General features: G+C 36.8%; 1 protein-coding gene across 16 annotated transcripts in view; it reads left to right on the plus strand.

The window, feature by feature from the left end:
• The window catches only part of FCHSD2 (FCH and double SH3 domains 2), a 300,132-nt gene that overhangs the window by 120,348 nt on the left and 156,718 nt on the right, over positions 1–23,066 (plus strand). For all 16 annotated transcript variants that reach the window (XM_035264145.3, XM_078340290.1, XM_017977813.4 and 13 more), the window contains 4 exons: positions 8,487–8,631; positions 16,194–16,327; positions 19,896–19,950; positions 20,797–20,925. In XM_035264145.3, coding sequence (XP_035120036.1) covers positions 8,487–8,631; positions 16,194–16,327; positions 19,896–19,950; positions 20,797–20,925 — 463 coding nt within the window. The remainder of the gene's footprint in view (positions 1–8,486; positions 8,632–16,193; positions 16,328–19,895; positions 19,951–20,796; positions 20,926–23,066) is intronic.

The following is a 23,066-nucleotide window of genomic DNA, read 5'->3' on the forward strand; positions in this document are numbered from 1 at the left end:
ATAGTCAGACTATCTAACATCAAAGACAAAGAGAGAATTCAGAAAACAGCAAGGAAAAAGCATGCCATCACCTATCAAGGAACACCGTGAGACTAATAGCAGATTTCCCAGCAGAAACCTTTACAGGCCAAGAGAGAATGAGATGATATATTCAAAGTGCTGAAAGAAAAAAAAACCCTGCCAACCAAGGATATTATATTCAGCAAAATTATCCTTCATAAATGAAGGAGAAATAAATTCTTTCCCAGACAAGCAACAGCTAAGGGAATTCATCACTGCTAGACTGGCCCTAAAATATTAATACTGGAAGTTGTTATCTCTAAACTGTATCAATATGTTAAATTTTCTCTAGTATGATTTTGTTTGTTTTTTTGAGACAGTCTCACTTCATCACCCAGGCTGGAGTGTGGAGGCATGATCTTGGCTCACTGTAGCCTCCACCTCCTGGGTTCAAGCAATTCTCATACCTCAGCCTCCTGAGCAGCTATAATCAGGTTTGTGCCACCACACCTGGCTAATATTTGTATATAGTAGAGACGGGGTTTTGCCATGTTGGCCAGGTTGATCTTGAACTCTTAACCTCAAGTGATTGGTCCACATCAGCCTCCCAAACTGCTCATGTGGTGCACATGAGCCACCACACGCAACCTGTAGTATGATTTTAACTTGTTCCTTTGTTTTTACTAACTGCATGTATTCAGTCTTTTAAATTGTTTGCCTATCTGATGATACATGCAGCATGTAATGTCATTAAACAACCTCAATATATATTAGACTTTTGTAACACTTCTTTCTCTTGGATCTTTTTATTTTTTTAAGAACAGATTTTCATTCCTTTATATGTAAATGTTTCTCAAATGTCCTTCGGCTCTCTAATGACTCTTTAAAGTAAGCTTATTTGTATTTCTGTCTTTAAATCTTATCTGTGAACTGATAAGAATAATATATTTTTATTAACTTTTCAACTTGGGAAATAAAAAGCTGCCTCCAATTTCACCTTCTTTCTAGATCTCCTCAAATCTGGAACGTTAAGTAGCTGCTTGTCTGCCTATGATCTCTCTCTTTCACAATTACATCTGCTATAATGACACAAACTATATTTTTCTGTCTTTGTAAAATAGGCCATTGTTGCTCCCCTGCTTGAAAATCTTCTATTGTTTCTCCTTGCCAATCGGATAAATTTAAATTTCTTGTCATGATATTCAAAGCCATGAAGAAACTTGTCTCCAAATTATCTCTCTACTTATCTCTGGCTATTTCTTCTTTCATCCTTGGTTTCCCAACCCTTGGGCACCTCAACTGCAGTTGTATTACAGTTCTTAATCAACACCTCAACTAGATTGAAAGCAGTCTTTTTCGCTGCCTTTATTTCTGTTACCCAGGCTTAGGATATTCTCCCTTTCTACTATCAATAACAACCACATATGAACACTTAATAACCCATTCTTCTTGTTATTAGTTACCATACAAATGATCCTTAGGTTATGAACTTACCACATTTTCTTTTCTTTGTTTTGAGACAGAGTCTTGCTCTGTCGCCCAGGCTGGAGTGCAGTGATGCATTCTGTAATCTCTGCCTTCCGGGTTCAAGAAATTCTTGTTCCTCAGCCTCCTGAGTAGCTGGGATTACAGGTGTGTATCACCATGCCAGCTAATTTTTTATTAGAGACTGGGTTTTACCATGTTGGCCAGGCTAGTCACAAACTCCTGGCCTCAAGTGCTCTGCCTGCTTTGGCCTCCCAAATTGCTGGGATTACAGGCGTGAGCCACTGCACCCAGACCTTAATCACGTTTTCCTGAGTCATCTTGAGATGTGATACTGGTAGAAAGCTGTATTTCTAGGCCTAGGGAAGATCTATGGTTTTGTTTGTTATATTTTAAACACTTTTTATTTTGAGATAATTGTAGCTGCATATCAGAAATAATAAATACAAACAGTGCTCTTACATTCTTCACCCAGTTCTCCCAATGGTAACATCGTGCATAAATGTGATACAATATTACAACCAAGAAATTGATACTGATACTGTCATTCAGTCTAATTCAGAATTCATTAGTTGTATATGCACTCATTTATGTGTATATAAGTGTATGCACTTTGAGTTCTGTACAGTTTTACCACATTTGTAGCTTTGTGTAGCTTTGAAGCTTAGTTTTACCACATTTGTAGAGATCTTAAGATCTCTACCACTCTTAAGATCTTGTTAAGAATTTAACAGCTGGGGAGGGATAGCCTGGGGAGAAATGCCAAATGTGGGTGAAGGGGAGAAGAAAAGCAAAGCACACTGCCATGTGTGTATCTACGCAACTGTCTTGCATGCTCTGCTCATGTACCCCAAAACCTAAAATCCAATAAAAAATTAAAAAAAAAAAAAAAAAAAAAAGAATTTAACAGCTAAGAATTTCTTGATTTTTTTCTTTTTTTTCTTTCCCCCCGCCTCTTTTCTTTCCTTCAAAACAGGATCTCACTTTTGCACCCAAGCTGGAGTGAAATAGCTCACTGTAGCCCCAAACTCTTAGGTTCAAGTGATCTTCCCATCTTATCTTCTGGGTGGCCACCACACCATGCTTGGCTAATTTAAAAAATTTTTTGTAGAGAAGAAGTTTTGTTATATTGCCCAGGCTGGTCTCAAATTCCTGGCCTCAAATGATCCTTCTGCCTCAGCCTCCCAAAGTGCTAGGATTACATGCATGAGCCTCTGTGCCCAGCCTTGACTTATTGCTTAATGATAAATTTCTTCTGATAAAGTTTTCTAGGTTTTCCAGTATGACATTCATATAAGAAATAGTTCACAGCATGAACTTAGGTGGGGGTATATGGATGAATGCTTTTGTATTTTCCTAGTTACAACCTAATAATTATGGCAAGTATTTTTCAGTTAGAATGGTGATAGAAAGTCATTAGATACATATATTTTTTAAATTAAAAGGTTTGTCATTTTAACAAAAATGATAAGTAAATAATGGTACAGAAAACAAAAATAGTATAGAATGTATGCAGAGGACTTAGGGTACGTAAGTCTTGGTATAAACTGTATCAGCATGAAGAGACCCTTTTTAATGTTCAGCATTGTTACTGAGACTAAGAACAATCTTATGTCAGCGAAAGAACAGAGGTTTGGGAGCTGGACAAGTTTGGGTTCAAATCTAGGCTCCATCATTCCCTCCTCTCCTCCTCCAGTAAATATGTATTGAGTGCCTGCTGTGCCATATCCTGTGATGAACATGCAACATAGAATGAAACAAAACCTCTGCTGCATGGAGCCTACATTCTAATGAGGGAAGACAAACAGTAAACAAGTGAATAATTAAACATAGATGCCAATTGGCAATAAGGACAGTAAAGATAGTAGGGAGAATACAGAGGGCCAAGGAGTGATGGCACAGCAATTGCAGTACTATGCAGAGCACAGGTGTTAGGGGGACAAGGCAGAAGCAGAGAGGGCAGGTAGGAGACTGTTGCAGTAATCTAGGCATAAGGTTAGGGTAGCTAAAACAGGGTAGTCACAGTGGAGGAGAGAGGCAGTAATTAAATTCCATAGTATTTTTTAAGTCCAGCAAACTGGATTTCTTGATGGAGCAGATATGAGAGAAAAATGAGGGATTGATGATTCCAGGGTTTTGGGTTTGAGCCAACTACTAGAAGGTTTGAGTAGCTGTCAATGAGATGGAATAGATAGATTGCCAGAAGAGATTTTAGGGAAATTAAGAATTTAATTTTGTACATGTTAGGTGTAAGATGTCTGCTAAATATCCAAGTTGGATGTGTTAAGTAGGCAGTTCGGGTTTAGAGAAGATGTCTGGGCAGGAATTAAAAATTCAGGAATTGGGCTGGGAGCAGGAGGCTGACTCAGTGCTAGGAGTTCAAGACCCAGACTAGCCAAAAAAGTGAGATACCATTTCTATTGAAAAAAAAAAAAGCCAGGTACAGTGGCACATGCCTGTCATCCCAGTTATTTGGGAGACTGAGGCAGAAGAATCACTCCAATCCAGGAGTTTGAGGCTGTAGTAAGCTGTCATGCCACTGCACTCCAGCCTGAGCAAGAGAACAAGACCCTGCCTCTTAAAAAAAAAAGTTTAGGAATAGTCAGAATAGTGATAGTCTTTAAAGCCATGGAACCACATGGCTTTAAACCCATCTATAGAGTGAGATCCTTTAAAGAGTGACTGTAGGCCTGGGACAGTGGCTTAAACCTGAAGTCCTAACGCTTTGGAAGGCTGAAGTGGGAGGATTGTTTGAGCCCAGGAGTTTGAGGCTACAGTCAGCTATGACTGTGCCACTGCACTACCACCTGAGTGACAGAGAAAGACCCTCTCTAAAAAGAAGCAATATAAAAGTAAAATAAAAATTTATAAACAATTTTCAACAGAGTGAATGTAGTTAGAGAAGAAGCCTGGGCTCTGACTTGAGGGCACTCCAATATTTATGGGGCAATGAGATGAAGAGGAACCAGCAAAGGAGACTAAAGAATGGCTAGTGAGGTGGGAGTAGACCAAGGGAGAGAATGTCCTGGAAGCCAAGTGAAAAAAGCATTTCAAGAAGGGTAAACTAGGTCAGCGTTGCTGATAGGTCAAGTAATCAAGACTTGAACTATTTGGACTAGCCACAGGCAGGTCTTTGATGACTTTGGCAAGCCATCTCAGAAGACTAAAGTCTGATTTGGATAGAATTGAGAGACCCAGAGGAGAGAAAATAGAAACAGTAAATTCAGACCATTCTTGCTAGGAGTTTTTCCATAAAAGGGAGCAGACATTAGGGTAGTAACTGGAGAGAAATGGAGGATTAATGAAGATTTTTCAAATGGAGGTATTATAGTATGTTTGCTCACAAGAATGATCCAGTAGAGAGGGAAAAACTGACATTGTAGATTATTGAATTGATATTCTTGAGTGAGAGGCTTTGTAACATAGTGTAAATGTGAGGAGTTGGCCTCAGAGCACGGGCAGTTTATGCAAGTAATAGGAGGACTGGCAGAACGTGTGGGTGCAGAGACAAGGAGATTGGCAGATGTGGGAACATGTGGACATTGCCTTCAGATAGTGCCACTGTTGGCTGAAAGTGTGGTCGTATTAGAGGTTTGAGAAGAGAGAAGTTGGGAAATAATTGTGTAGAAGCATAGGTGAATGAATGGATTAAGGCAATATAGTATGATTGCTGGGTAGCACTAAGGGGTTACTAGCATTTATTTGACATCAATTTAAAGGGTGACCAGGTAACATATTTATCTTTTTCTCTAGCCACATTCTGTCATAGACTTAGGTAGAATGTAAACAGTTTTGGATTTAACCAAGGGTAGGAGCTTGAAGGTTATAAAGGTAGAAAGGGAGAGGGGCAAGGATAATACGGGCGTATATAAGGGAGTGATTATAAGGATGGACCATGAAACCTAGGCTGGGTAATGAACTGAAAAGGGAGATTATGAAAGGGCAAGAGACAATGGAAAGTGGGTAGGACCAAATGTATTGTGGGTTCTTACAGGATTGAGTAATTGTTGGAGTCAGAATTCTAAAAGGCATGAGTAGAATCAGGAGGTGTTGGTCAGAAATCAGGTGATCGAATTTGGGATGAGAGCAAAGCAGTAGTTACTAGTAATGGCAAAGTCTAGGTTATGACAATGGAGGTGCTATTTCCTGGTGAGTAAGTAGCCTTAGAAAAATTTCACAACCTCTCTGAGCCTCACTTTTCTCCTATGTAAAATGAGATTAATATCTATCTTACAGAGTTATGGTGAGGATTAAATGATATAAATGTAAAATGTATAACATAGTACTTAACATGTGATATGTAGAATGGCAAGATACCATATATGCTTGATACTTTTTTTTTTCTTTTGGAGATGGAGTCTCATTCTGTTGCCCAGGCTGGAGTGCAGTGGTGCCATCTTGATTCACTGCAACCTCCGCCTTCGAGGTTCAAGTTATTCTCCTGCCTTTGCCTCCCGAGTAGCTGGAGTTACAGGTTCCCACCACCACACCCAGCTAATTTGTGTATTTTTAGTAGAGATGGTGTTTTGCCATGTTGGTCAGGCTGGTCACGAACTCCTGACCTCAGGTGATCTGCACACTTCGGCCTCCCAGAGTGCTGGGATTACAGGTATGAATCACCGAGCCTGGCCGATAGTTTTTGTATTCTTCAAAATTGTTTCATATGAAACCTGGTGAAAAAAAATTTTTTTAAATCACTCTATGACATATGATTATTTTTCCTTAATTACAGTGAAAAACACAATTACCATTGGGAGTACCACTGTTAGGTTAACAAGAAGTGCTTCTATTTCTGTTACAATTCTGCTACAGTTACTATTTATTCATTTAAAAGAATCTGTGAACCATCAATTTTCGTATCATTTGCATTTCATTGTTAAAATAGCCCTGTGAGGTAAGTGGTGCAGGTATTTTTGTTATTTCTCCATTTGTCAGTTGAGGAAATGAAAGTATAGTGAAGTGTGATTACTTATAATTATTTTGGTAAAACTAGAATTTGAACCTAGCTAGGTCTTCTGACTGGTGACTAAATTCTGTGCTTTTTAATGGCATATCAGTGTTTAGGATGTTTCCCTGCTATAAATTTGCTAAACTTTTAAAGGTCTCTTTTTAAACTCTCTTTTTATTGAAAGGATTTGTTTTTTTGTTGTACAGTCTTCATAATTAATACATTCATTTATTTACTCATTCAACACATTATTGTAACAATTCTTTATTTGCTAGGCCCTAGGAATGCAATAGCAAGACATACACCCCTGCCTTCCTTCATGGAGCTTTCACTGTAGTGAGAGGGACAGACATTAACTTAACAATTATATTAAAATATTTATAATTGAAGTAAAAGTGCTGGAGCCATGAACAAATAACAAAGAGAGGATTCGCTTGGTGGTGGTCATGAAAGACTTCCTAAAGGCAGTTACATTTAAACTGAGATTCGAAGGGCAAACAGCTATTAACTAGGTAGGAGAAGGGGTAAAGAGAAGAGGATGCTACACTGAGAGAAGAACATGGATGAAGCATCTCTCCCTTCCTCCCTTTCTTCCTATCACAGTTCTTAATGGTTCCTTCTCATTTTCTTTTTGATTTTAAAATGTATTTTAAGTATAAATTAATAGCTACAAATTATAGTACTGAATTTTTCTCTCAATGCATGAGGGAGGGCCTATGGTGAGTTTACATGGCAAGTTCCATTGGTTGTCATGCAGTGAGGCCATGGAGGGCGTTCATTTTGCTGTTCTTAAGTCCATCAGTGCTTTGATGCTAACAGTTTTTGCTGGTGCAACACACTGAATCTTTCCAAAGGGATAGTGACACATATCTGCCTAAATAATGAATATTTCCACCTAAATTGATTAATTGGGTATATTACATGAACTAATTTGTAAGACTCCATGGTTGAAAACCATAGTTTATCAAGTTTTTTTCTTTACTTCTAACTAAGATTGGGATCCAGGCAATTTTTCTTTTTCTTGCTTCTACACTGTCATCTGTTGACCACAACAAGCATTCTGTATAGCATAGTCCCACATGTTGCTATGGTTGAAAATCGATATGGATTTCTCACCATAGGGAAATCTCAGGAGATGAATATTATAATCTATCAGAATTTCATTTTAAAGACTCATTTTAAAAAATAAAGCACTACCATTGTTATGAGTTATCGATTGTGTTTATAGTGTAGGAGCCTGCTAGAATTGACTGAGGCATTTAACAAGTAGGAAAGAAGGTTGAGTAGGAAATTGGCTAGAAAAAGCTAAGGATTAATAATTCTTTGACTTGACCGAGATTGCTGAGCACATTTATCAAGCAAAGGTAATGGGACTTGCTTGGAATGAATCCAAAGCACAGTGTGATGCTGGCTAGGCACTGTTACACAGGGAGACAGATGTAGAGCAACAATATTAAAGATTTCTTTTGTCAGACAAAATAGACATTGCAAGCACTTAATCAGTTGTTCATGATATATTTTTCCAGCCATGTCAGTTTATGTAAGAGTAATATGATGTTGTTGAAAGACAATGTGCTATATATAGAGGTATCCAGTCTTCATCTTGTATCTCAGTAGTGCCACCTTCTTATGTGACCTAGAATGATACTCTGAAATCTCTCTGAGCCTCAGTTACCTCATTAGTAAAATTAGGAAAATATCTTAATGAAGTAATAAAACTTGATATTCATAATGATAGCCTTGTGACAGCGAAAGACTTGGGAGAGTCTGAACTAATTTTTATAATGTTAGCTTTGTAATTCTTGTAGCGCTTTACTCCATTATTAAGAATAACTAATAAATTAAAAATTCCTATTGCTGAGCTATAAAAGGAATAGAGTGTATGCCATGTTGCTTCTTATGTGTGCTGAAATATTGCCTATAAGACAGTATAAATACATTAAAGGAAACATTCATTCATTCTGTCAGTGCTACCCTGTGAGCAAAAGGTTAGCCAACTTTTTCTTCCTTTTCCCTGCCTAATTAATGCTTTTCTATCCTACTTTGAATTTAGGAGCATGTATCCTGTTTGGAAATCTTTCCTCGAGGGAACAATGCAGGTCGCGCAATCTCGGATGAATATATGTGAAAACTATAAAAACTTCATTTCTGAGCCTGCAAGAACAGTGAGAAGCTTAAAAGAACAGCAACTAAAAAGGGTATTGTTTTTATTTCTATTCTTTTCTTATATGCATTTTAATATATCAGTGCTACATTTGTAATCTGCAAGATTATGCTAAATTTTATTTAAAACTTCATATGGTCACATATGTTTCTGGTTGACATTTTATTTGGATTTTCTGATTTCAACATGTTCTCATTAAGTACTATATTAACTGCTAAAAGTGAATGTAATTTAAATCTGTGGATGTTCAAAAAGCTCAGTAAATACTTTATAGAAATGCCACTTTTCAGTGTAATTAAAGTAAATAGAGCTACTTAGTTTCACAATAATGATATAGTTTGGGGTATATTAGAATAGTTACAATACCACTTACTAGTTTCACAATAATGATATAGTTTGGGGTATATTAGAATAGTTATAATACCACTTATTCTTGCAAATATACATTAATTTGTTTAACTTTCAACTTTACCCATTTTGTATAATTTAAAGGAAATTGACACATTTTGACTAAGTATAAAAAACTTATTTTAAAAAACGTGATGGACTCTAAATATATGGGTTACACATGAGTAAATGTTTTCAAATACACATATTTCTTTTATTAGACAGAAGTTAAAAATTTATAGTTAAATGGCATTGCTTAATGTGACTTTTCAGAAAAGTTGGCTGTTGAAAATAGGTGACTGAATTGCATTCTTTTGGAAATAGAGTTATAAAAATTGAGATTATCATTATACCTAATAAGTAATTAAAATTTTCTTGTACAAATATTAATACTTTAGAAAATATTAAAGTAAAACAAAGAAAATATTAAAGTAATTATTTAAGGAAATAATATTGTAGAAGTCATCCAGTGTTTTGATTCTAATTGCCGTTCAGATTTTCAGAACATTTTTACAAACGCCTTCCCCACCAAAAACCCCTGAATTTTCTGTTTGCCAAAGATGATTATAGTAGCATGAAATCAGTATGCTAAATGTATATGTGTCTTTATGTAAAATGTTAGTTTCTTTAGAGCACTTACCTACTGTTAGTCAGTTAAACATATTTGTTTAAGAATACCTGTGTTTTATCTTTCCCAAAGAATATCTCTTTCAAAACAAACATAGTGAGTGACCTATGTGATCACTGGCCAGTTTTGAGTTGGAAGAGTGTGTGTGTGTGTGTGTGTGTGTGTGTGTATGAGATTGTGCAGAAAGAGGGTGGAAGGTAGGGGCAGAGAATACTAGTATAACTTCACAACCAGGAGGAAATACTGCATTTCAAATTTCCAATTCATTCATCAGATCTAATTGAATTACTGGAAAATTCTAATTTGCTCAGTATCAGAATCGAGACTTTCTTTTTATCCATTAGCTCTGCTTTTCTGAATGACTTCATTCATTAATAACTCTCTCCACATGGTGACCCCCAGCATGCCAGATTTATAACTCTTAAAGGTAGCAATCCCAGATTTTTAATTTTCCCAAATGACCTTGTTTTGCATAGCAGCTGCATCATTTGGCATTCCTGTCAACAGTATACAAGGGCTTCAGTTTCTCTACAGCCTTGCCAACTTGTGTTATCTTTTTAAAAAATAATAGCCTCCTAACAGGTGTGAGATAATTAATATTTTATTGTGGCTTTGATCTGTATTTCACTGATAGTGATATTGAGCCATCTAATCATTATCAATTTTTCCTCCACTACTAGCTTCCTACTTTTTAAATCCTGTATTATTCTTTTAGTAATTGCCTTAGAGATTCTAATATGCCTCCTAACTTATTATATTACTTTGAATCATTAATTTTACTATTCCCCAGACCTTGTTCCAAATTACTTGTTTTTTTGAGACCGAGTCTTGCTCTGTCACCCAGGCTGGAATGCAGTGGCACGATCTCACTCACTGCAGCCTCTCCTCTTGGGTTCAGGAGATCCTCCAACCCCAGTTTTCTGAGTAGCTAGGATCACAGGCATGGGCTACTACGCCTGACTAATTTTATTGTATTTTTAGTAGAGATGGGGTTTCGCCATTTTGGCCAGGCTGGTCCTGAAATCCTGACCTCAAGTGATCTGCCCGCCTTAGCCTCCCAAAGTACGGGAATTACAGGCATGAGCCACCTCGCCTGGCCCAAATTAACTTATTACAAATCTACCTTGAAAATTAGTCTTTTACCACCTCATGAACAATGTAAAAATCTTCTAACAAGATAATTTCACTTAACTCCCAATTATGACTTTTTCGCTATTAGACCTTTTGACTCTGTATGTCTTTTCTACTTTTCCATCATTTTCTGTTTTCCACCCTTTTTACTCTGTGTACTTAAATATGAATATTTAACTGACCTGACAGTTTGTTAATATGTTTTTCTGCTGTTTTGAATCTTCTTTAAAAATTGATCTTTCGGGACCGGATGTGGTGGCTCATGCTTGTTGTTTCAGCACTTTGGAAGGCTGAGATGGGAGGATCATTTGAGCTCAGGAGTTTAAGACCAGCCTGGCTAACATGGTGAAATGCCATCTCTACTAAAAAAAAAAAAAAAATTAACTGGGTGTGGTGGCACACGCCTGTAGTCCCAGCTGTGCAGGAGGCTGAGGCAGAGAATTGCTTGAACCCAGGAGATGGTGATTGCAGTCAGCTGAGATCGCGCCACTGCACTCCTGCCTGGTGACAGACTCCCTCCCCTGCCACAAAAAAAAAGGCAAAAATTAGCCAGTTGTGGTCGTTCATGCTTGTAGTCCCACCTACTTGGGAGGCTGAGGCAGGAGGATCACTTGAGCCTGGGAGGTGGAGATTGCAGTGAGTCAAGATCGTGCCACTACACTCCAGCCTGGGTGACAGAGGGAGACCCTTTCTCAAAAACAAAACAATAAAACCTCATCTTTTGGAATCTTAATGCACACTTCAGTTCTAGGATTTTTATTTCACTTTTAAACAATACATTCCATGTTTCTGGTACAATTCTCCATGTTTTTCCTTTATCCTCTTAAACATGTTACTACTAATCTCTATTGTATAATTTCACTCTCTGAATTACTGTAAGTCTCTTTTAACTCCTGCTCTTTTTCTTGGTTTTTGGTTATTTGGATCTTCAGTTTGATTATGATTCACAATGTTGGACATTGTGGATAAAAATCGTAGAGGCTCTGGAAGATGTTATTTCCAAAGAGGGTTAAGTTTTCTGCTGGCAGGCAGATAGAATGCTGTTCGATCACCTTGAGACTGTTAGGATCTCTGGTTTTAGGCTTTTTAGGGCTATTCTGTTTCACTTACTCCTAGGGTTTTAACTGAAAGTATAGGATGTTTACCAAGACCCTTCTATTTTGACAAAACTTGAACTCTAACCTTTGTTTTCTCAACATCAGGTAGGTTCTCTGATGTCTGATCTCTGCTTACTCTTTAGCCTCTTGGTTACTGTTCTTTATTGGATTTCTTGGCATTTCACCAACACCTACTTTTTAGAAGTCATCTATTAACTCAAGGGGAAATTGCACGCACATTTCTGGACTTGCTTTTCCACAGTAACCCTTTTTCTAGACCCTTACCTCTCAAGTTCCTATTCTTTTGGCATCCCTCAACTCCAACCTCTGTCTCCACAGTCTTGTAAAAATGCTACTTTCTGTTATTTCTTAATGCCATGATTCAACAAATGCCCTCAGGAAAAAAGTCGAGTTGAATTTAAGACTTACCTTGGTGTACTCCTCACCTGGGAGAGGTGTCATAGTCCTTTAAGTCCAGTGTGTAGTGGTGTTCTTTAATGCTAACAATTTTTAAAAAAAATGTATATGTCCTGCTTTTACACTTTTCAGACTAGAAGAAGATAGTCTGATATAAGTTGTTCTGTCATGATCGGAACCAGTCTGACTTAAAATTCTTCCTCTGTAACATTTTAAAGTTCATGTTCTTTTTAAGATTTTCTCTAATTTGGCTGTTTTCGTTTACAATGCTTGGAGGATAAACACAGTTTTAGTACAATTATGAGGAGTCCGGGTTTATAATGAGGATTATGAGAATTATTGCATTTTCAAAATTATTTTCTGTATGCTGATATTTGCTTAAAAATGAATGAGAGCCACAATAACCTAAGGCTTTTTGCCATTTCTGTGTTTACTTAACCACACTTTTGTCCATATCTTTCTCATTTGAGTGTACTTACCTTCCTTGAGATACTGTAATTCACATTTGTATAACACTTTAGAGTTTGCAGACTGCTACCATATCCATTATAGTCTCATTTGTTTTTCATAACAACCCTGATAGTATTATTATTTTACAAATGATAAAACTAAGGCTAAAAATGTTAAACAGACTTAGGTAGTAAATAACAGAATAGAAACTTGAATATACTACTACTTCCTAATTCCAAATCCTATACAATGCTTTTAAAACACTTAAAGCTTAATACTGAAACACGTTTACATGTATGCCTTCACCATAGTAGACTACTTAATTATCTTACTCCTTTATCTCTCAATTTCCTAATTAATTGTTCCTGTTTCTGTATAACTTTTATGTTTTTTTTTAAATTATTTTGTGAATTTTCCATTTATTCTGCTTTCTTTAATTGTATCTCTGGTTTTGGACATTACCCTTAATCTTAATGTACTTAAAATACATTTAAAATGAACTTTTTTCTTCTAATTTTTTTCTCAGGATAAATGTCTAGGGCATTATTACTGGGTTAAAGAACCTAATCGTTTGTAGGACTTAGATGTGTTGGCCCAGGTTACTTTTATTTTTATTCCTATATTCAAGTTATTAGCAAGTCTGTTATTGTATCTATATCATATTCAGAGACTATATTTTTAACAACTTCTTTTTTTTTTTTTTTTGGAGACAGTCTTTCTTTGCTCTGTCACCCATGCTAGAGTGCAGTGGCATGAACACAGCTGACTACAGCCTCAACCTCCTGGGCTTAAGTGATCCTTCCACCCCAGCCTCTCAAGTAGTTGGGACCACAGGTGCTTGTCACCATACCTGGCCAATTTTTGTACTTTTTTTGTAGAGATGAGGTTTCATCGTATTGCCCAGGGTCTCGAACTCCAAGTCTCAAAATATCTACCCACCTCAACCTCCCAAAGTGCTAAGATTACAGGTGTGAGCCACTGCACCTGGCCCAGCTTTTGGTTCTCAAAATCAAATTCTTGCTAAGGAGCCTGCTCTTAACTTTTCACACCTGCAGACACAGCATTATTAGGATGTTTAGCACTTCTTTATGGGAGTGTCAGGTTGTCATCATATTGTTTATTAAAGAATAGCTTTGTATTTGATAAGGACTATTATAATTTAGCAGGAAAGATAGCTCTTCTTTCTGCAAGATAAAAGCTTACTTTTAGTTTATATGTAACGAAATACTATTCAGCCATAAAAAGGAATGAAGTACTGATACCTGCTACAACTTGAATGAACCCTAACAATGTTGCGATAAGTAAAGGAAGTGAGAGGCATACTATCTGATTCCATTTGTACTAAATATCCCAGATAGCAACTCCATAGAGACAAAAAAGTAGATTAATTGTTGCTGGGAGGTAGGGAGAAATGGGGAGTGACAGCTAATGGATACAGAGTTTCTTTTTGAGGTAGGAAAATGTTTTTGGAATTAGGGCAGAGTGATGGTTGAACAACCTTGTTAGCATACTAAAAACCACTAAATTGTATACTTTTAAAAGGTGAATTTTATTACATGTGAATTATATGTCAGTTTTTTAAAAGCTTACTATTTTTAAGATAAACTGTGTCTATAAGGGACCTTAGAAACATGTTCATCACAGAACTAGGGTACATACTTTAATGAGTTATATGGTAAATGGTATCATCACATCCTTGCCATGTGACTCGGAGTAAATTATTTAACATCTGAGTCTTTTTTCTCATCTTAATGGGACGTTGACGAGGACGGCGACAATGACTACTACTACTACCACCTTTTTCACAGAGTCGTTTCAAGGATTAAATGTGATAATACCTGTAAAGTATGAAATATAGCACCTGTGCAGTGCCTATAAGGGGTCTTTTAGAAGTAATAAGCATTCAGATTCCCAGGACTGTCATAGGCCATACCTGGCAGGAGGTTTACTGAGAAGGACAGAATATAGGGAACACAGTTTGCCAGTAGGGAAGCATCTAGCATTAAGGGAATTATTTCTCCCACTTTTGTATGTTTTGGTCCACATAGCTGACCAGTCATTCTGTTTGGTCCTCCAAGTGACAGGTCTAGGACAAGGAAGTGAAACTCACATTTTCAGAGCCAGCTTTTGCCCTTAAAGACTAAAATTTTTTTGTGACTACTCTATAGACAGAGCTTCCAGGGTCCCGGTAAGTGACATGCTGAGATACAAGAATCACCATACTCACAGAAGCTCCAAACCATGGCTTTTCTATCAGATATTTATAGTTAATTTTTAGTTTATTCCAAATTGATGCAGTTTGCATATCAGGGTTTGTAAGCAATGTTGCCTAATAACACAGCTGACATTGTGTCTTCTCATCAGGTTTCTATTGAAACACAGACCTAGAAAGTTGAGCAAAGGCCCAGTTTCGTGCAGAGGGGAAAAGTTTTGTTTAATGTGTTTCTTTAAACTTTACCTTCATAGCCTAACACTTATTAAGTGCATGTGAGTGGTTATTTTGCTTTTATCTGTCCATGCAGAATCTTCTAGATCTCTCATCCCCTATAGTCCTTTCTTAACACCTAACAGCTTCTGGGAAAGTCTAACCTATATGTCATATGGTTAAGTTTATTCTTGTTTTATCCTGGGTTCTTCTGATGTCCTTGCCCTCGTCTGCACTATTCAGCCTTGCACAATAGTCCCTCACCAGGTGTCTCCTCCTGTTTTGCTGAGCTTTTGCGAGTCTCCGCCAGTGCTATTTCAGGCTTAGAAGTTTTTAGATGTAACTGCTCTAAGCTGACCTCAGGTAGTGAAACTTCTCAGCCGTTTGCTTCAAACTGGGGTAAATCTCCTTTGGATACTCAGAAGAGTTCTAAAACAGTGTTGCTTTGGCCCCAGCATGCTATAAAACTTAATTGACTAAACATTGAGTTGTTATGTCCATCCCTTCTCCTCAAATGTATACATGTACCCAAGGTGTTGGGCAGGGGATGGTTTTGAGTAATAATTGTTATGGGGTACCCAGGTTTTCTGCTTTTCTTCTTCACCTTGGACTTATCAACTCAGACTACTCAGATTTCACTCCTTGTCTAAGGGGTGAATTCTTCAGTACCCTTTGCACCATTGGTTACCCAAACATATAGAGAGACTTTATTAAGATTATGGAGAAATACAGAATTGCTTTATTGTTACGCTTTTATTATGATATTTCCAACAGTAAGAACATTTTTCATAGTTGCTCTTCTATATCTTACCTTAATGTCAGTCATCAGCAGCACTCAGGTTATTTCTCAGTGTATGGTTCTTAGGCAAACTGTGACACTGATATATAGTACTCGAGATGGAAATAGCTGGATTTTAATTTGCAATTTGAAGGACACTGAAAGTACTGATTTTTCCCCTGAGTTTCCATCTTGAAGGCATAATGCATAGTCCTTAGGACAAAGTCATTTTCTCTAAGCCTGGAAATTAAAATCATAATGATCGTACTTTTGTATTTTACAGTGTGTGGACCAGTTGACAAAGATCCAAACTGAATTACAAGAGACAGTGAAAGATTTAGCTAAAGGCAAAAAGAAGTACTTTGAGACTGAGCAGATGGCTCATGCAGTACGAGAGAAAGCTGACATCGAGGCGAAGTATGTGTTTTAGCATTTCTGAGAAAGTAATTATGGAAATAAATGTTATTGTTGCTAATTGTTTGTTCTCTGTTAGTAATGAGCATGGAACCATTCTCAGGTAGTGGTGGTTTCTTTTGACTTACTTATGTTATATACTTTAGGTCACATTTTTTAAATTGGCTGATTTTAATCTAAATTAATATAGCAAAATGGGAATATCAGATTAGTTATCATATTAAATTGAATTTTGAAGAGGAAAGAAAGTAAATGAACATTGTATTTACAGACTTGAAAGCTTATCAGAAGCCTAAAGTCGCTGCTATGGTGTCTGAATATCAGGGTTTAAGAGCCTCATTTTTCTCATGCTGGACACTCAATCAAATCAGTGGTAGTTGGAAATCTTTGTGATCCTCAGGATGCCACTGAAGGTCCATGAACACATCAAGTGAATGAGAGCACTGACCTCCATGTAGAAACTCTGCCCCCAGCACTGTTTTTTTCTTTTACACAAAAATTTAGTGTATATCTACATACTTTGTCATTTACACTTTAGCAATTGTATGAATTTCCCTTTAAATATATGTGAATTTTAAGTCCCTTTTTTTGAGAATAAGTAGGAAAAGAAGGAACTGGCAACCGGTAATAGAAGGTAATATAAAGCAAACAATATAATAGAAATTTTTGCGATGACAATTTGAGGAATGATAAAAAGTTGATGAGAAAAAGCATGTTATAGAATTGGACTCTGAAGAGGTCTGTGAGAAGGACAGCTGAGACTCTGGTTCAGTGTGCCGACTGATGCAAAATCTAGGAGTCTGAACTCCTAGTCATAAAATCAGAAAGGCTTTGAACACCTGTACTGACAGACCAGCAAGGAGGAGGGTGTCTTTCTAATATGGTTTTTATCCACAAGAAATACAAGCAACCTTATAAGCAACTTGTGAAAATTTAGGGGCTTCCCCAGTTTACCAAGAGCTGGTGAGTATTCATGAAGGATTTGATGTTACAATATTTTCCTAATTTATTTTATTGTATTTATTGTTTTATTGTTTGAATATACAAATATTTCCTGTACTTTCATAGCATCAATCATCTTCTCAATAAGACCTGAAGTTTTTAGTTAGCTCTCCATTGGGAATATACTGTCATGGTCATTTTTAGGACCTTGTTTTCTTAAACTCTCAGGGATCCTAGAACAGAGAATTGGCAGATTTGTAGAGTATAAATAAACACCTAATTTAGCCACAGCCCACAGGATGAACACGAGCACGGTCGAAGGCTGTTTCTGAGAAGTGTGGATTTGATAGGGTATAATTCACAGAGCTAATCACAAGGAATTGCCTTCTAACATGGCCCAAATTCAGAGGGGTACAGCAAGTTAGACACACTCATGTTTAACTTTTCAACTATAGAGTAAGAAATGCCTCTTTATCTTCATTTATTTGATGTTTGTTGAATAATTACTTTATATTGGGTAAGGTGAGTACAGACATGAGTAAGGTAAGCTTTGTGCCCTCAAGGAATTTAAAGCCTAGAATTAGAAACTCAAAGAAATTAAGTACCTGAAGTTACTTAATAGTAACTGATAGTTTATTTGCAGCAGTAATGTGAAAACACTCTTAAGAAAGCATAGAAAATATAGAGGTTAATTTCACATAATGATAAAGGAAACCTTCATAGAAGAAGTGATATTTGGATAGGATCTTGAGGAATGAGTATAAATTTTCTAAGTAGAGATGAGGAGGAAGATCAGGAAGGAAAAAGTAAACTGTACTACCTATAGTTTTGATAGATGATTTGATAGATGGTGTGGAGATGCACACATTAGGAGAGACCATACAAGGGAAAGGGGTACAAGTTGAAGGAGATGATGAATTTTATTTTGAATATGTATGTTCTGAAGAGCCTGTGAAACATGGGTGAATGTGTTTGGAAGGTAGTCAGATACCTGGCACTTAAATGAGAATTTAAGCCTGAAGATCTCACTTTGAGGGTCAGTTGCCTATCAGATGGTTACTTACAACAATAAAATTCCATCTAGAGTAGAGGAGAAGTTGAGTTTGGAATCCCAAGGAACATTAATTTTGAAGGGTAAAATGATAAAGAGTAGCACACAGTATAGTTCATTATTTGTATAGTGTTTGGGTGTAAAAATCCTGCCTTATTTTTTTTAGATTGTAATCTTTGAGAACAGGTACTGTCTTGTTCTATCACTAATACCTACTTTAATACTGCACATGAAATATATTAGGATTAGGAAATAAAGCAGAAGCCAGAAACTTAAAATCTTATATTGGAAGATCTAGATGCAACTCAGCCTATTTGGATAATGACTGTAAAAAAAAAAAAAAGAGAGAGAGAGAGAACTGGGAATATCCCCAAACAATATTATTCTGAAAAGGTTTTCTCAGAGATTTGAGTTTGTGGCATTTACTCGAGAAAATGAACAGGAATATGATTAATAAAAATAAAATAATTATGAAATATGACTATGACAAGGTAAAAAATAACAGGAATCTTTCAAACCCAATTCTTTTTTTAACAGTGGGGAAGTAGTTGGGCTGCATATGTCTTCATCCCTGAATGTTTTCTCTTGTTAGAAAAATAAGAGTCTGCTTTTCCTATCTTCTTCACACTGGCTTTGCAAAGACTAGCTGCTCCATCATCTGGTCCCAAATTGGCCAGCAACTTTACTTCATGGGGCACAGCCACCAGCATATGCATTGAATTCTCCCATGGAAATCACCCTGGCACTGTAGTCAAGACAAACATTGAAGCTTAAAAAAAAAAAAAATCACTGGTCCTGGGAGTGTTGCTTGTTCCCTAGCATTTGTCTGTTGACATTCTCCATATGGTTATCTCTAGCTGTTTGGGTAAAATCAACATGCTTGTACTACTGATTGTTAGATTATGGTTACTCTCCCAAACTGAGAAGGATCAAGGGAGATAAGAACACAAGAGTGGGAGAAGATTACATCATACAGGGCAGAGAGTCCCAGGACTTTCTCAATAAGTTCAGACTATCCCCTAAGAGCAGAGGGGGCACACAGACAGGTACCCACAGAAAAAGTACTTTTAGTGAGGGTAATAATAGAAGTAAGGACTTTGTAGCACCTGTTGACTGCATTATTGCATTCCTGGTCTTGTTAGAGCCTTTCACACACAGCCCCAGAAGCTTGCTGACACTTGCCTCCATAGGTTGGTTGTCCCTGGGTCTCTCTAACCTTTGCAGGAACTGAAGTGTGTGAAGTTGTATGATACTGAGAATAGCCTATAGTTTGATGGCTCTTGTTTATTAGGAGACACCAATATATTTTGGTGGTTTTTTTTTTTGGTAAAGGTTTTTTTTTTGTCATTCTCAATATTTTTCTTATATTAATCTCAATATTTCCTGTTTTACCATAATGTTAAATTCTTCCTGTCGTAAAATAAAGGAAAATAATTATTCTTGGTTTCCATTTTTCATTCTTTGTTAGAACAGTATCATGAAAAGAGGTTATTTTTAAAACGTAATATTATCATATTTAGTAATTTTATTGTGATATAATTTGACTTAATTAAACATACTTTTCTATTTTTATTACAGATCTAAACTTAGTCTTTTTCAATCAAGAATCAGTTTACAGAAGGCAAGTGTAAAGGTGAGTTTTCAATAAGTATATTTTACAACTGAGAAGCCTCTTAGCTTGTAAAACAGAGAATTGGATCTTTGAGGGTAGAGATAGATTATTTCTACCTTAGAGAAGCATTTTAAAGTCACTGACTCAGGGAGGAACTTTCCCTCCCAGTTCACGGGGGTTTTTCACCCAGTTGTCAACACCTTAGACAGCTTACTTCTCAGGACTGTGTTAAGGGTAAGTTTCTATACCTTACCTACTTAGGTAGCCTGTTGTCTTTATCTTTTAGTCCAAGAGACCTAATCCAAGGGCTTTGGAAAGTTCTACAAAATCTATTTCATTTAGATTTAGACCCCTGAGCAGATATTCTGGGCCAGATGTGAGTGAGTTTTTCCTTCAGAAACTTCACACTGTGGAATGCCTGATTAAGTAAGCTTAGAGACCTGGCTGTAGCTGCCAGGCTCCAAACTAGCATGCAGTTCATGTGGCACATTAGAAGTGCAGATTTTTAAAAAACCATTTTCTAACTCCACTAGATTTATCCATGCCTTTGAAGATAAGGTACTTAATTTCAGAACCTTTATTTACCCATTTGAATAAAACGAGCAAAATATTTTTAAGTTATCTACAAAACTTTAGAAGTATGTTAAGCAGTTATATGAAAATGCGCCTACCCTGTATAACAGTTCTAGTCACTGTTTCATTTCTCAGTAGTGATGAATAATTTTTATATATGTATAAATGTTTTCCCCACATGGTTACCTCTGTTCTTGTTGGGGAGCCATTAATTGCAAACTAAGAGTAGGATTCCTATATGTTTTGCAGTACAATATCAGTTTGCAGTGATCATTTTCTTTTGCTATGTTTTAGTTAAAAGCCCGGCGATCTGAGTGTAATTCCAAAGCTACCCATGCAAGGAACGATTATCTTCTTACCCTAGCAGCAGCAAATGCACATCAGGATCGCTACTATCAAACAGATTTAGTTAACATTATGAAGGTAATACAGCTTTCATATCTGTGGTAATTTTACTTCATTAAAAACAAAAACTCAGGAGTTGGATGTTGGGTTTATGGGATTAAGTAGCCAGACTATGTTGCATTTCATTGGAAGATACTTGTTATTGTTTGGGTAGCATCTGTTTCAGATAATTTGGATTGTTAGCTAAGAAAATGTTTACAGGTAAGTCACAGTAAAGGATTATATTTTCCCTAGGTTGTTGTCTAGTGGTTATTGATATAGAAGATAAGATAAGATATAAGAAGATAAGATAACTGTTAAACTGAGAAACTGCTGCTGAGCTGTTTTCTGAGACTCATGTCATTGTTTCAATGAAATATTGAAGATTCTGCCTAGCTTCAATATTTTAGCATAATTTTTTGTTAGCTTGTATCTGTATTTTCTGAAAATTTTTTATAAGTTTTATGCAAAAGAGTATTTCTATTAAAAATTTATTTTTATAGTGTATCTCTTAGCCTGAATTTTTTATTAATTAGAATTTTGGCCACAACTATGTTTAATGATAATTATGAGGCCTTTTTAAATTTTGATGTTTTAGAGACATGGTCTCACTCTGTTATCCAGGCTGGAGTGCCAGTGGTATGATCACAATTCACTGCAGCCTTGAACTCCTAGGCTCAAGCAATCCTCCCACCTCATCCTCCTGAGTAGCTGGGATCCAGGCACATGCCACTATGCTTGATTGCTTTTATTTTTTAGAAAAAAGAGTCTTGCTGTGTTGACCAGGCTGGTCTCAAACTCCTGGCTTCAAGCAATCCTTCCTCCTAAGCTTCCCAAAATGCTGGGATTACAGGTGTGAGTCATTGTGTTTGGCTATTTTTTATTTCTCCCGGGAGGTCACCATATTGATGCCGAACTTAGTGCGGACACCCGATTGGCATAGCACACTGCAGCCCAGAACTCCTGGGCTCAAGCGATCCTCCCACCTCAGCTGGGACTACAGGCACGTGCCACTGCTCCCAGCGGCTATCTTTTATTTCTAAAAAATTTAGATTTTAAAAAATTTCAATAAGTTTATCCTGAATTTATAGGTAAAATTGCACATTACTATTTGACAATTTTGAGCTGCCTATGGGGCAAACAAAAGAATATGTTCAGTAGCTATATGAAGATATCTGTCCTCTGGGTATTATGTTGAAATGCAGATAGATTAAATTACAGTTTGTGTACCCAAACTTGTTCTAGTTTTTCCCTGTTGATATCACCTATGATGTGTCTTTAATTTTCATTGAAGTAAAGAGAAGACGGTGGAGGGAAAGGAAATCTTTTTATTCTGTTGCCAGCTTTCTCCCTTGTTGCTGGCAGACAATCCAAAGCTCTGCTTTGGATTGTAGCTGTCATTCTTCTGTTTTCTAAAAACCCAAACATTTTATCATTTTGTTTTTTCTTTTATTTTCAACCCATCCTCCTCAGATGTATTGTTTTTAATGACTAACAAACAAACACATTGCTGTAGTTGAATTGCTTAATTTACAAATTAGCAATTGTGAATGGGGATGCAGTCAGAGCAAGTGCTCTTTTTTCTGTAATAGCTCTGGGAAAGAGGTCAACTCTGGCCAGAAACCACAAGTTCTTTCCTTGAAAGTAGAGATGGGACAGTTCCTGGAAGCTTCAGGCAAAATAAGAGTGTTGAAGGTAGTCAAACTGGACTAAGAAGTATCCTATTGCAAAACTTTTTTTCTTTCCTTTTTTGTTCACTGCCTGAAATCCCCTTTTCCTAGCTACTGTTGTGACTTCTGCTTGTTAGAATACAGGTTAGAAAATACAGAGACAAGGAACTGTTTTGTCATCTCAGATGAGAACTCTGCATATATTTTCCATAAAGCATTACACTTAGAAGTTTAGGTGTTTTTGTGTATGTATATATTTTTGAGACAGGGTCCTGCTTTATCATACAGGCTGGTGTAGAGTAGCTTGATCATGGCACACTGCAACCTGAACCTCCTGGTCTCAAGGAATCCTCTTACCTCAACCTCCCATGTAGCTAGGACCACAGGTGCATACCACCACACCCAGATAATTTTTTTTAATTTTTTTTTTTTTAGAGACCAGGTCTCACTTTGTTGCCCAGGCTAGTCTTCAACTCCTGGGCTTAAGAGATCCTCTCACCTCAGCCTCTC

Source organism: Callithrix jacchus, chromosome 10 (genome assembly GCF_049354715.1).
Source record: "Callithrix jacchus isolate 240 chromosome 10, calJac240_pri, whole genome shotgun sequence".
NCBI classification, from domain to species: domain Eukaryota; kingdom Metazoa; phylum Chordata; class Mammalia; order Primates; family Cebidae; genus Callithrix; species Callithrix jacchus.